Below are 16,187 nucleotides of genomic sequence, written 5' to 3'. Positions count from 1 at the left end.
GCATATTTTCGAACGTATTTGCAAATAGCTATAATTATCAAAATATATGTTATTCGTTTTGTTCATGACAGTTGCAAGAAATGGAAATAGTCATTTATCCCATACACTTACCTTTATGTAGATATGTACAATGATATGTACACGTAATCGCGATTTCACAAACACAACGATAGGCCCTCGGGTGTTATTAGATTTCTGTATTTCTGGATTTAAGTAACTACATGCGTGTCTCGGATATTACAGACGTATATTTACTGTTACAGTACATTACTTATTATATAATTCCAATTTTAAGTGCAACTGCACTTTATAGAATCCTACATGGGTCTGTCAAGTGGACAGGGATATCTCAATCAATCCGAGGAATGCCAAGGCCAAAATCTTTCATGAGAGTTGAGATATCCCTGTAACCTACACTTGATAGTTTCGTGTTTAATTTTTTTTTCTCTGCAAGCCTCGGGTTTTACAACATTTTGTGATCCTCATATCCCTATCCTTCATATCCAGATATGAAAGGATCTCTTATATTATATGTGTGCTGAAAATTTCTATATCATGTAGTCACCATATTACTATTTAGGCTATAAATTGTTCTCTGTTTGCACAATATGAAAAAGTACTGTATATGGGTTTTAAACATTCTGATCAATCAAGGCTTTTCATTTCACTCCGTTAGTACAAACAACTAACTAACTAAAACTAACTAAAATCAGAATGTCAGTAATGACGAAACGGAACGAAGGGGAGTAACTCTGATTAAAATGGTTGTGAAGTAAAACACCCAAACTAAACTGTGTGACATTGCCATGAAAACCGTATTTGCGAACATTGGCCTATCTCGCTTAATCTCGTCCCACTTTTACCATATTTCTTTCCACATCTGAAAAGGGAACAATTTCGAAGAAGAAAATTAAAAATGATATCATTCAAGTAGTAATTGCAAGGCTTTTGAATGGTTAAAAGCAAATGGCATGTAAGGAAGCCCTTAATGATAGTGTTTTAGAGTATTGATACTGATATTGAAATATGTATGTTGTAATACATTTATATCTCCATAATTTAAATACAATTCAAATATACTCCACCTCTGACAAATGGTATTTTTTCTCTATCAAGGAATTGACAACATAGTATTTTTCTTCAGTTACGAAAGTTATTTACTTTACGCAATTACCACCATTGAAAAGTTTGAGCTTCTAATTTTACTTCAAAATGAATATATTAAAAGCGATTTCTTGTGTTCCGTAAAAAGTCCGCGTCACTATGTCCGATATGGAATAAAGTTTTGCTTGCTCATACACAAAAAGCAAAATAAATTATTTCAACACATTATTTTTTGTGTTAATTATATATACACGAATAAACACAATTATTGTTCAAAAGTTGAGGACCGTTTATGCTGTCGGCGATGGAGCATCTATGAATAAGTCCCTAGCTACAACTAATGACTCCAATAGTCACATCATTGATATTTTTGCTTTAAATATTTTCCCCTGCTCTCTCTCTCTCTCTCTCCCTCCCTCTCTCCCTCCCTCCCTCCCTCCCCCCCCTCTCTCTCTTCCTTGCTGGATACCACATGACATTTGTATGTTTATATAACGTCATACTGATCTATGTTTTGTGTTTTATAGGAAACCCTAAAACGGAACACCAGTGCATACACTTCTGGATGGTCAGTGATACGTACTATCAAAACTTAATACTTATTTTTTATAACTCACCAAGAAACATCGACAACAATGAAAATCTGTTTCAAACTCAAGTATTTATTTTCGATATTCATTATCTTCGAACTTTGGTGCATACGTACATTGCTTAGAGACGTAAGTGTGAACAGGAGAGGTGTAATGCGGCGAGCGATTCGTTTACCAGAGGTTGTGATAATCAGACCGACATCGCCCGCCATTATTAATAGTACATCACCGTCACCATCCGCCATTCTAAGTAGTACATCAACAGTGTCATCGGTGATTCAAAAACATCTACGGACTCCATTCAAGAATAAAACTTTAAAATACCGATTACAACACAAAACAAAACCTGTTAGGAGACATATTTACAGGCCACAAAAAACAAAACCTGTTAGGAGACATATCTACAGGCCACAAATTAAACCAAAGCCTGTCACTACCACTCCGTTTCCGTCAACCAATTCCAATTTCTCTTATCCTTCGGATTTAGACTTTCCAAGTATGTATGAGGAGTTCAGAACTACTGGCCTTATGAGTAAAGCTTTGGAACCAGTTAATCCACATGACTTCAGATATCTACATACAAGTCATTGTAAATGTGAGACAATGAATAATATTTCATTGGTTATTTTGGTGAAATCTGCAGTAAGCAACGCCCATTTACGGAAATCAATTCGCATCACTTGGGGAAATACGACAGAGTATAAGAATGTGAGAATAGTTTTCATGCTTGGCTACAATGCGAGCACCCAAGGTGCAGTTGATACAGAAGCAAAGATTTACGGAGATATTGTTCAAGAGTCTTTCATCGATGCCTACATGAATAATACATATAAAACAATCATGACGTTTAATTGGGCTGTTGAGCACTGTAGCCATGCTACGCACTTTGTTTTTATTGATGATGACCTTTATCTTATCCTGCCTAATCTGTTTAATTATATAATTATGCATCGGGAGAATAAAACACCAGATATGGTAGGACATCTCAATGTGAACGCAAAAGTTGTCAGGCAAATCACAAAAAAATGGTTTATTTCGGAAGAGGAATATCCATTTATGTACTGGCCTCCCTATCTGTCCGGTGGGATCTTCATGGTTGCTCCTAACGTAGCCAAACGTTTCGTTTTTTCTTTTCCGTATGTAAAATATATGGGTATCGATGACTGTTACCTTGGTATAGTGGCATATAAGTGGGGAATAAAAGTAAGTGACGAAAAGAAATTAAACTTACTCCATCATGACGTTTTCAAGGACCCTGATCAGATCGCTTATCACGATTTCAAGTCAGAAGATGCCTTCAAAAAGGTCTGGAACTATCTTAGGAAAAGTCATGAAAAGAAAGTTTCGAAAAACAACAAAATGCGTTCCCGAAACCGTTTTGTAAGGAAACCTGGTTTTGGTTCAAATGCATTTTAATATGGACATCATCATAAACGAAATATGCCTAAACTGGTGAAGTCAAAATATTTTCATAAAAGTATGCCTAATCAGGTGAAGACACAGTTTCTTTGTAAGTCATCCATGTGAGAGAAATGAATCTAAAACGATGAAGTTGAATTTTTTTCTTGAGACATTTTTATAAGAGAAATTCATGTTTACCTAATTCGGTTAAGTCAAAATATTTTCAAAAGACATCCTTATTTGTGTCTAAACCGGTAAAGGTACAACATTTTCATAAGACATGAACGCATTTTTCTAAATACCCGTTTTATCAACATCCATAACTTTAAATATATGTATCATAATTTAATCTAGCATATTCTTCCAAAGTTTTTTTTATTTAAAAAATATGATAACCATTGTTTTAAATTCCAAAACTACTTCATAGAATAAAGAACAGTGTATATACGGACAGAAATCAATATGAAACGCTTGGTAAAGTGGCGGATACTGTAACTTTGATAAAATAATAAAAGCTCTTACAGGATAACAACTTTGAATTTTTAATGAGTCTTCCACGTGTTAATTTAAAAAAGTAATAGACATTTGTGGGTGTAATTCATCAACGAAGAAAACAATATATGATATCCGTAACATAATTCAATCTTGCTTGTAAACAGCATTTTCATTGGTTAATAAATTATGTTATCATCTCATAACGTAAACAATGACGTCGTTATTTATAACACTGTCTCTAATTGATTAAAACAACAGCGCAATGATTTCAAGAAAAAAAAGAGTTCTTAAAAGTTGGATTTACAGAATTATACTGGATTTTAAACATAACTAAAGACAAATAATTTTCAAGTGATGGAATAATAATTCGTACTTTTTTAGTATATTTTTCCTATAACAGATATATTTGTTAGTAAGCTTTTGTGGTAGGTGATGTTATATATGTTTTGTATATTCATTCATTATACTTAAAGGGACAATTCAGTCTCTGTCTAAGAGAACATTAAAATTTGTACATATATCGGAAAAAACAAGTTCTAATGGAAATTAGATCAGTCGGTTTTACTGTGATATGCCTGAAAAGCCCATGGTTGTGACATGTGTGTAGATGTTCAAACTAGCTCGATTTCCGCCATTACACATTGTGGTCGAACTTCTTGTATGCCGAACCCTATCCCTTGCTCTTAGAGTAATGCAACTTTTGTCTAGAACTGCTCAAATCGCTCTGATAGTAGTGTGTTTACCTTATTAGGTGAATTGTCTTGCCTAAAAATCATTTTATCACCTTCTCAGTGGTTATGTAGCTTATTTGTTTAACGTGCGTGACTTTGGCTCGGGTATGGGTACAGCGTCCGTATTGTACCTGCTTAATCGTATTGATCAACGATTTGATATTTCAACGATATTAATTAAAATACTAAACAATGACGTGGAATTTGTCAATATTTTATGTTATATGTTTCATAAGAAATGTAGAACAATACATTTATGCCATATTTTGCTTCTTGGTTATGTAAAGAATTAGCCTGAGTGAATTGTCCCTTTAACTACCAGTACGGTCATATTCTGAGTTATCTGAGTCATTACGGAGTGAAACAAAGGGGAATAACTCTGATAGATCTAAATGTTAAACTTCTGTCTACTACTAAGAACCAAAAAGTCTGGATATCTTGTAGACCAATCATGTAGTGGAGCGATGTTTTAAATCAAGATTCGTGCCACCTAGCTGATCAGTTACGTGATATGAACTATACATTTGGCAGAGGCTGAAGTGATACTAGCACTGTTTTTTTTAATAAAACCGTTATAAATAAACAAAAACCTAAATTATTTGTGTTTTAATGGTGTATTATATAAAAAAGGAACTAGCAGAATTTTGTTAAATTATTTTATTAGAATAAAATCTTTTTTAAATGACCGCATCTAGTGTTAGTTATATGTTACTGTATTTATTTTAATAATCCCATAATTAGTAAATTTATAAACGTATGTCACATGATAAGATTTACACTGCATCCATTCATATTTAGGTCGTCTTTGCACAGTGGCAATATGTTTCTATTAATCTCAAAGTATTTATGTTTACATTGGAAGTTAAGATCTGGCGTAGTAATATGTGCATCAGAGTTTGAGAGGACAAGAAAATACTGGGTTCGCACTTGTGTGAAAATACATTCTTTAAAATTGGTCAATATACAACTGCATTGGAATTAAAATATAATGAAAGTTTGAAGTTTTGTATATATCTTTGCAAATCCCGTTTGTCGATGGAACTTATCTATTTACTGTTTTTGTTTGGAAGTGACCGAAACTTACTGAAATTCAAAGGCAAATCATCGACTGTTCCATCAAATGATGTAATGCAATGGTTGTAATATTTTGACGTGGATTCGTGACTAACACACATTGGGTTTTCTAGCATATTTACGCGCAACATAGTACATGTTTGATTATCCAATGTAAGTGAAATACTAATGCATGTCAAAAATACGACAACCAATGCTTAAGAATTGACCGCAACACATATATATCAAATGATTTAAGATCATCATATAGTAATCAAGTAATAGGCTATTAATAACACAGTGCAATCGATCAATTCTTTTATAATTCGATCACTGTGATGCACAAATTGTATTTTCTAACTAGGTCTACCTACAATTTACGGGCCCAGCGTCTCATTATCTTACCCTACAATCTGCTAAACTACCAATATCTTATCACTGCCAGTCCTCAATGTCTGCTAAACTACCGCTATCTTAACATTTTCAGCCTCCATAATCTGATAAACCACCTTATCCTATCATTTTCAACCCCCAGATTCTGCTAAACTACCGCTATCTTATCATTATCAACCCACAGATTCTGCTTCTTATTATTTTCAATCCCCAAATTCTCCTAAACTGCCGCTATTTTATCATTTTCAGTCCTCGATGTCTGCTAAACTACCGCTATCTTATCATTGTCAGTCCTTAATGTCTGCTAAACTACCGCTATCTTATCATTGTCAGTCCTTAATGTCTGCTAAACTACCGCTATCTTATCATTGTCTGTCCTCAATGTCTGCTTAACTATCGCCATCTTATCATTGTCAGTCCTTAATGTCTGTTAAAACTACCGCTATCTTATCATTGTCAGTCCTTAATGTCTGCTAAACTACCGCTATCTTATCATTGGCAGTCCTTAATGTCTGTTAAACTACCGCTATCTTATCATTGGCAGTCCTTAATGTCTGCTAAACTACCGCTATCTTATCATTTTCAACTCCCTGATTCTGCTTCTTATCATTTTCAATCCCCAAATACTCCTAAACTGCCGCTATCTTATCATTTTCAGTTCTCGATGTCTGCTAAACTACCGCTATCTTATCATTGTCAGTCCTTAATGTCTGCTAAACTACCGCTATCTTATCACTGTCAGTCCTTAATGTCTGCTAAACTACCGCTATCTTATCATTTTCAAGATACAGATTCTGCTTTTTATCATTTTCAATCCCCAAATTCTCCTAAACTACCGCTATCTTATCATTTTCCACCCACAGATTCTGCTTCTTATCATTTTCAATCCCCAAATTCTCCTAAACTGCCACTATCTTATCATTTTCAGTTCTCGATGTCTGCTAAACTACCGCTATCTTATCATTGTCAGTCCTTAATGTCTGCTAAACGACCGCTATCTTATAATTTTCAACCCCCAGATTCTGCTAAACTACCGCTATCTTATCATTGTCAACCCACAGATTCTGCTTCTTATCATTTTCAATCCCTAAATTCTCCTAAACTACCGCTATCTTATCACTGTCAGTCCTCGATGTGGGCTAAACTACCGCTATCTTATCACTGTAAGTCCTTAATGTCTGCTAAACTGCCGCTATCTTATCATTTTCAGTTCTCGATGTCTACTAAACTACCGCTATCTTATCATTGTCAGTCCTTAATGTGGGCTAAACTACCGCTATCTTATCACTGTCAGTCCTCAATGTCTGCTAAACTACCGCTATCTTATCATTTTCAGTCCTCGATGTCTGCTAAACTACCGCTATCTTATCATTGTCAGTCCTTAATGTCTGCTAAACTACCGCTATCTTATCATTGTCAGTCCTTAATGTCTGCTAAACTACCGCTATCTTATCATTTTCAGTCCTCGATGTCTGCTAAACTACCGCTATCTTATCATTGTCAGTCCTTAATGTCTGCTAAACTACCGTTATCTGATCATTTTCAGTCCTCGATGTCTGCTAAACTACCGCTATCTTATCATTTTCAACCCCCAGATTCTGATAAACCACCTTATCTAATCATTTTCAACCCCCAGATTCTGCTAATCTACCGCTATCTTATCATTGTCAGTCCTCAATGTCTGCTTAACTACCGCTATCTTATCATTGTCAGTCCTCGATGTCTGCTAAACTACCGCTATCTTATCATTGTCAGTCCTCAATGTCTGCTAAACTACCGCTATCTTATCATTGTCAGTCCTCGAATGTCTGCTAAACTACCGCTATCTTATCATTGTCAGTCCACAATGTCTGCTAAACTACCGCTATCTTATCATTGTCAGTCCTCGATGTCTGCTAAACTACCGCTATCTTATCATTGTCAGTCCTTAATGTCTGCTAAACTACCGCTATCTTATCATTGTCAGTCCTTAATGTCTGCTAAACTACCGCTATCTTATCATTGTCAGTCCTTAATGTCTGCTAAACTACCGCTATCTTATCATTGTCAGTCCTTTATCTACATACAAGTCATTGTAAATGTGAGACAATGAATAATATTTCATTGGTTATTTTGGTGAAATCTGCAGTAAGCAACGCCCATTTACGGAAATCAATTCGCATCACTTGGGGAAATACGACAGAGTATAAGAATGTGAGAATAGTTTTCATGCTTGGCTACAATGCGAGCACCCAAGGTGCAGTTGATACAGAAGCAAAGATTTACGGAGATATTGTTCAAGAGTCTTTCATCGATGCCTACATGAATAATACATATAAAACAATCATGACGTTTAATTGGGCTGTTGAGCACTGTAGCCATGCTACGCACTTTGTTTTTATTGATGATGACCTTTATCTTATCCTGCCTAATCTGTTTAATTATATAATTATGCATCGGGAGAATAAAACACCAGATATGGTAGGACATCTCAATGTGAACGCAAAAGTTGTCAGGCAAATCACAAAAAAATGGTTTATTTCGGAAGAGGAATATCCATTTATGTACTGGCCTCCCTATCTGTCCGGTGGGATCTTCATGGTTGCTCCTAACGTAGCCAAACGTTTCGTTTTTTCTTTTCCGTATGTAAAATATATGGGTATCGATGACTGTTACCTTGGTATAGTGGCATATAAGTGGGGAATAAAAGTAAGTGACGAAAAGAAATTAAACTTACTCCATCATGACGTTTTCAAGGACCCTGATCAGATCGCTTATCACGATTTCAAGTCAGAAGATGCCTTCAAAAAGGTCTGGAACTATCTTAGGAAAAGTCATGAAAAGAAAGTTTCGAAAAACAACAAAATGCGTTCCCGAAACCGTTTTGTAAGGAAACCTGGTTTTGGTTCAAATGCATTTTAATATGGACATCATCATAAACGAAATATGCCTAAACTGGTGAAGTCAAAATATCTTCATAAAAGTATGCCTAATCAGGTGAAGACACAGTTTCTTTGTAAGTCATCCATGTGAGAGAAATGAATCTAAAACGATGAAGTTGAATTTTTTTCTTGAGACATTTTTATAAGAGAAATTCATGTTTACCTAATTCGGTTAAGTCAAAATATTTTCAAAAGACATCCTTATTTGTGTCTAAACCGGTAAAGGTACAACATTTTCATAAGACATGAACACATTTTTCTAAATACCCGTTTTATCAACATCCATAACTTTAAATATATGTATCATAATTTAATCTAGCATATTCTTCCAAAGTTTTTTTTATTTAAAAAATATGATAACCATTGTTTTAAATTCCAAAACTACTTCATAGAATAAAGAACAGTGTACATACGGACAGAAATCAATATGAAACGCTTGGTAAAGTGGCGGACTATGTAACTTTGATAAAATAATAAAAGCTCTTACAGGATAACAACTTTGAATTTTTAATGAGTCTTCCACGTGTTAATTTAAAAAAGTAATAAACATTTGTGGGTGTAATTCCTCAACGAAGAAAACAATATATGAGATCCGTAATATAATTCAATCTTGCTTGTAAACAGCATTTTCATTGGTTAATAAATTATGTTATCATCTCATAACGTAAACAATGACGTCGTTATTTATAACACTGTCTCTAATTGATTAAAACAACAGCGCAATGATTTCAAGAAAAAAAAGAGTTCTTAAAAGTTGGATTTACAGAATTATACTGGATTTTAAACATAATTAAAGAAAAATTATTTTCAAGTGATGGAATAATAATTCGTACTTTTTTGGTATATTTTTCCTATAACAGATATATTTGTTAGTAAGCTTTTGTGGTAGGTGATGTTATATATGTTTTGTATATTCATTCATTATACTTACAGAGTACGTATACGTCATTCTGAGTTATCTGAGTCATTACGGAGTGAAACAAAGGGGAATAACTCTGATAGATCTAAATGTTAAACTTCTGTCTACTACTAAGAACCAAAAAGTCTGGATATCTTGTAGACCAATCATGTAGTGGAGCGATGTTTTAAATCAAGATTCGTGCCACCTAGCTGATCAGTTACGTGATATGAACTATACATTTGGCAGAGGCTGAAGTGATACTAGCACTGTTTTTTTTAATAAAACCGTTATAAATAAACAAAAACCTAAATTATTTGTGTTTTAATGGTGTATTATATAAAAAAGGAACTAGCAGAATTTTGTTAAATTATTTTATTAGAATAAAATCTTTTTTAAATGACCGCATCTAGTGTTAGTTATGTGTTACTGTATTTATTTTAATAATCCCATAATTAGTAAATTTATAAACGTATGTCACATGATAAGATATACACTGCATCCATTCATATTTAGGTCGTCTTTGCACAGTGGCAATATGTTTCTATTAATCTCAATATATTAATGACTTTAGGTGTTTACATTGGAAGTTAAGATCTGGCGTAGTAATATGTGCATCAGAGTTTGAGAGGACAAGAAAATACTGGGTTCGCACTTGTGTGAAAATATATTCTTTAAAATTGGTCAATATACAACTGCATTGGAATTAAAATATATCTTTGCAAATCCTGTTTGTCGATGGAACTTATCTATTTACTGTTTTTGTTTGGAAGTGACCGAAACTTACTGAAATTCAAAGGCAAATCATCGACTGTTCCATCAAATGATGTAATGCAATGGTTGTAATATTTTGACGTGGATTCGTGACTAACACACATTGGGTTTTCTAGCATATTTACGCGCAACATAGTACATGTTTGATTATCCAATGTAAGTGAAATACTAATGCATGTCAAAAAATACGACAACCAATGCTTAAGAATTGACCGCAACACATATATATCAAATGATTTAAGATCATCATATAGTAATCAAGTAATAGGCTATTAATAACACAGTGCAACCGATCAATTCTTTTATAAGTCGATCACTGTGATGCACAAATTGTATTTTCTAACTAGGTCTACCTACAATTTACGGGCCCAGCGTCTCATTATCTTACCCTACAATCTGCTAAACTACCACTATCTTATCACTGTCAGTCCTCAATGTCTGCTAAACTACCGCTATCTTAACATTTTCAGCCTCCATAATCTGATAAACCACCTTATCCTATCATTTTCAACCCACAGATTCTACTTCTTATCATTTTCAATCCCCAAATTCTCTTAAACTACCGCTATCTTATCATTTTCAGTCCTTAATGTGGGCTAAACTACCGCTATCTTATCACTGTCAGTCCTTAATGTCTGTTAAACCAACTTATCTTATCACTGTCAGTCCTAAATGTCTGCTATACCACCTTATCTTATCATTTTCAACCCCCAGATTCTGCTAAACTACCGCTATCTTATCATTTTCAACCCACAGATTCTGCTTCTTATCATTTTCAATCCCCAAATTCTCCTAAACTACCGCTATCTTATCATTGTCAGTCCTCGATGTCTGCTAAACTACCGCTATCTTATCATTGTCAGTCCTTAATGTCTGCTTAACTACCGCTATCTTATTATTTTCAGTCCTCAATGTCTGCTAAATTTCCATTATCTTATCATTTTCAACCCTCGGATTCCTAGAACATTTTAAACTACTTTTACGCTTGTACATGTATCTCGGAGTAATTTCTACAGAGATATATGTTAGTATTGTTTACATTAATATGTTAAGGCTGAAATATAAAATATGTTTTTTTTTATCATTAAATGTTCTGCTCAGCTAGCCTTTCATAAGTCTTTCTCCTGCTTTCTGATGGTACTATGAATATTTATTGATGTTCATCAGATGTGACTTAAAAAGCATTTTTGAACGATTGAAAGTCAAAATTATTTCTGATTAAAATTTCAATTTTCATTACGGTGTTTGTTAACCGTCGTATTAATAACCAGTGTCTGTTAGGTTCCTTTCAAAATTTTCATAAATAATGTTTCACTAGAATTTTGGAAATGTTATATCAATATTCATGTATCATGTTCATAAAAATAGTCAAACATATCATTGAAAGCTTGACAATAAAATGTGCATGTACATCTTTGGATTTGAAAACAAAAATACATGGCACATAGATGAAATAGCCAGCAAGAAAACAACAAGGCTATACGCGCACCAGAAAAAAATGAACATGTTCACTCTACAGGTGTACTATCTGCATATTCTGTAAATGACAATGGATGGTTCTCTATAGCCCTGTCCCGGTATACCCTATTGAATTGTTCCATCTGGGCCGCAGTAAATAAACTTTTCCAGTCACCGACAATACCTGGAACAGAAACACACTCGTTAAATTGTCCAGGTTTCCATCATCTCAGCACAATCTGATTAAAATCATATATTTACGGTTTGTTCTCAACTTTCTTTCATGCGCATTACTGATAAACGAAGTATACGAAGTCATGCGCAGGTAAATTTAATCAGATTGGTTGTGATATATATATTCTTCTTATATATATGTTACAGCCGATTCATAACATATTAGACAGAAAACAAAATTATTTTTAAGCATATGCAAGAATGTGTAAATATATATATATATTTTTTTTCAATTCGCACTTTTATTAATAAAGTTTTATGACACTATTTATTTGAAAAAAAAAAACAATAAAAAGTTTGAAGGAAAATCCCATTACCATTGCTGTCGGTCATTTCTATTCCATTATAAATATAATTTGACCCTGGCATTATTATGTGTTTGCCCTACATGAATCAAAAGCGCTGAATGCCAATTACAATTAAGTTTATAGATATAGATGTTTTTATCAAGACGATAAAGCCTTTACCTTTCCGAATAACACTGTTTTCGAGGAAGTTTTCGTTGACGTCATCAAGTGAAATATGTTCTGATTTACGTATACCCTCATCAATTCGCTTCATCATATTGGCTTTCTTTTTCGACTTTGCAGCTTTCATATTTTGAAACTCACACGCATGCGCAATGTCGGCAATCAGTGAATCCGTAAAGGTTACCTCTAGGTATTCCGCTATTCTTCTAACTTGTTCTGTTAGACTCTACAACGAAAGGAATATTTTTACTAAAACAATTTTCCCGGTTCAAAATAAGTGTTAAAAGTAGATCAAATCTTAAAACTGACAATGCAAGTCTTTCGCGCCTCTATAATGAGAAAGCGTGCTTTGAACAAACACGCGCCTGCACGTAAATAACTCATAAAGCGCACTGTTCAGTGGGTCTTCATTTATATTTTATCCATGCTGTTATATGTCCATGTATACTATGTGTTTGGGTATCATACGATTTGAGTATTACTTTTCAGAGTACCCGTTTTTTATCTGTTGGATGTTTATATGGTTTTAGGTTGGTTGTATTTCGAGATTGTCGCGACATGTTCGCTGACCTTATGATTTCGAGCCTATCACACACGTTAAAGGAAACAGCCTGTCATTGTTCGGCATTTGTGCTATTTTTGTAAACGATATGAATTTTATGATGTCCTGACTGTGGTGGTGGACCTTGTGTGAAATATTCAAAAAATTTCTCGCTGTCGCCATTACTCTGACATATGTCTTGTTTTTACTATTGTTTGATGATCAATGATTGTTTACTATTGATGATGTGTTGTGTTCTTTTATGTTTATTACGTCCATTTTGTGTAGAATATAGCCGTGTATAAAGTCCTCAATGTTAAATTTTTTCTACTATGTATATTTCATGCTGTAAATGTACTACTATGATTGGACCTTATATTTGATCGCCTCATTTTTCAAGGTCGATATCATTTTCGTGACATTTTTCCGTTGTTATTGTTCTATTTGGACACAGTTATCACACATAACGGATGTCAACTTAAATTATTAAGAATTGTTGTCCATGTACTTTACTATGTTTGTTTTGATGTTGTTTACTAACGATTCCAAAATTTAAGACATTAAACTGTCCTATGTTTAATTATGGAATGTCGTCTACAAATGCTGTCGTGATTATTTTGTGGTTGTTTTCCGGGAAAAGTATTCACTTGTAGATTTGTGTACTCTATGTTGATGTTTTTGGAGTACATTCAATTTCCTCGATCTATGTTGAATATTGAACTTTGTCAATCTGTCGTTGAGTTTCTTTTTGTTTCGCGGTGTGTTGTGTAATGCTATGTTGATATGTTCAGCTTTCATGTTGGTTAGGTATGTTCCTTAATACATTTGTTACATTCACATTTTTGTTATACTAAGCTTCTTTGATATGTAATTTGAAAATACTGATATTTTATGTGTTCTATTTTTGAACTGTAATGAAATTTTTGTGTAACATTAGGAGTACTAAATCGAGTTGATTTTTTCAATGTACGATATGGAAAGTTACGAAAGGGAAGAATGAAGTTTTGGTGAAAAAATGTTGACTTTTTTTTTAGGCATATGACGGAAACTTCCGCACGTTTTGTCACGATGTAAAAGATGACGCTGTCCGCCAACACTAACATACGATAAACTTCCGCATTTTGTCAAGAAGTACAAGAACGTTAAGAACTTTAGAATTTAATGATGATAACTTTGACTTGACGGATGGCTATTCTGGAGTGTCCAGAATATAGCCGTTGTGTTCCGTACAAAGTCGGAGACCTAACTGCTTTACAAATAAAATATTTCATGCTTAAATAATGTACATACAATAAAATTACAGAATTATGATTGACAGATATCGCTCATTGGCAGATTAATCAGCCGTGGTCAGTGTCCTTTAGGCAATTAGGATGGCCGTGACATTAATCCGGTTACGTAATAGAATGGAACTCGTAAAATCTTTCAGAAAAGGTTCAAAGTAAATTGCCAGAGGATATACACAGTTATCACACATATGGGATTTTATCTCAAATGTCACAAACGTAAATATGATCAAGAATATAACCTTAGGAATGTCAAATTACACACAATAGTATTAACTGATAATTGATGTTAAAATTTAGCAACTATTAACGCAAAGTTCAAAGCACTTTAAAATTTTTTATCACAAAATTCTTTGTGATAACTTCCTTCCGCCGTCCGGGAAAGACGCGTTCCCGCGACCTTAATTAAACTGTCCTCTGTTTTGATGGAGTCTATTCGCTCGGTTTTCATAGGAAATGTGTGGGTCGCTGCGTCGTGAATTATTTTTGTGGTTGGTTTCGTGGTCCGGGAAAAGTATTCGTCTGGTAGGTATTTGGAGCGCTGTAGTAACTAAGTTGTTTTTGGAGGCTTGGTGATTATGTTTTGTTTCTGTTTTAATTCCTCGTCCTTCATCCGAAATTTTGAACTTTAAATTCGCAATCTGTCGTTGTGTCTGTTCTTTTTGTTTCGCGGTTGTTTGTAATGTACTGATTGTTTCGTCTTTGCTTTTCATAATTTTCTTTCTGTTGTCCAATGCTTTTTCTAGTTCCTTAATTTTGAGACACATAATTGGTTATATTCACACAGTTTTTGACGCGCGCACATTCCTCTTCTAGAATTTCGTTTGATCTTTGTAATTTTGCACACTTTTCTGATATTTTTGGAGATGGTAATTTTGGTACGAACAAGTTTTGACTGTAATGAAATTATCTGGTTGCTGTAGTTAGAGTCTTTCTGGAAATCGTTTTGAAGTTCACTATTTTCAATGTTACTGAATGGAAAAATACACAATACCTTTTTGGTTTCTCGGTAATTTCCTGAGACGTTCAGAATCTCGCCGCCGTTTAGATGTTGACTTGGCCTTTTTTCTTTGGTGCAGTGCGAATAACGGACTTACTGTCCGAAGAGTTTTTCGGGACAGGAACAGGATGGATAGGCAGTTGTCGCTGACTGGTCCAGGGATAATATCCTGTTGTACCAACATTTGTATACAATGTCCCGGTTCCGATTAAAAAACACATTCCTCGAAAAGTGGCCAATTTTGTCTCGGAAACTTCCGCACGTTTTGTCACGATGAAGGACAGTGACGAAAGTAAATGTCCGTGTGCTTCCGAATAGAGTTGAACTCGCGGGAAATTACTTGCTTGGCAGTTGAGGTTTCGGAAAAGCGTACCCAGAGAAGTGGGTACTACCCGGATTCCTTTCAATTAACAAACTGGAAACTTCCCGCACGTTTTTGTCACGATGGAATTTAATGATGATAATACTTTGGACCTTGTCGGATGGCTATTCTGGAGTGTCCAGAAATTTAGCTGTTGTGTTACGATACAAGGTCGGAGACCTAAATGCCTTACAGAATAAAAATATTTCATGCTTAAATTAATGGTAGCTTACAATCAAAATTAAAGAAAGTATGATTGATCAGATATCGCTCTATTGGCTGATTAATAAGCATGTGGTCAGATGTCATTTGAGCGAAATTAGGATGGCCGTGAACATTTATTAGGTTACGTTATAGAATGCGAACTTTAAAATCTTTCAGTATAGGTATCAAAGTATATTGCATGAGGAAATTACACCGGTTTATCACACATATGCGGTATTATCTCACTATGTCACAACAAACGTCAATATGATC

At 34.3% G+C, this 16,187-nt stretch overlaps 2 protein-coding genes across 2 annotated transcripts; both read left to right on the top strand.

The window, feature by feature from the left end:
• Window positions 1-1,656: 1,656 nt before the first annotated feature.
• Window positions 1,657-3,110, top strand: LOC138315206 (beta-1,3-galactosyltransferase brn-like). Its single transcript, XM_069256085.1, has one exon. The coding sequence runs from the start codon at window positions 1,740-1,742 to the stop codon at window positions 3,108-3,110; it is 1,371 nt and encodes a 456-aa protein (XP_069112186.1). The 5' UTR covers window positions 1,657-1,739.
• Window positions 3,111-7,855: 4,745 nt separating this feature from the next.
• On the top strand, window positions 7,856-9,528 carry LOC138315135 (beta-1,3-galactosyltransferase brn-like). The gene has a single exon (XM_069255958.1). The coding sequence runs from the start codon at window positions 7,856-7,858 to the stop codon at window positions 8,666-8,668; it is 813 nt and encodes a 270-aa protein (XP_069112059.1). The 3' UTR covers window positions 8,669-9,528.
• Window positions 9,529-16,187: the final 6,659 nt, after the last annotated feature.

This window comes from Argopecten irradians, chromosome 1, assembly GCF_041381155.1.
Source record: "Argopecten irradians isolate NY chromosome 1, Ai_NY, whole genome shotgun sequence".
In the NCBI taxonomy this organism is placed as follows: Eukaryota; Metazoa; Mollusca; class Bivalvia; order Pectinida; family Pectinidae; genus Argopecten; species Argopecten irradians.
The sequence above is the reverse complement of the archived record's forward strand: the minus strand, read 5'-3'. Positions and strand labels throughout refer to the sequence as shown.

What these genes read in the sequence shown, in the direction of transcription:
- LOC138315206 (XM_069256085.1), top strand. Translation starts at nt 1,740, where the DNA reads ATGAAAATCTGTTTCAAACTCAAGTATTTATTTTCGATATTCATTATC.
- LOC138315135 (XM_069255958.1), top strand. Translation starts at nt 7,856, where the DNA reads ATGAATAATATTTCATTGGTTATTTTGGTGAAATCTGCAGTAAGCAAC.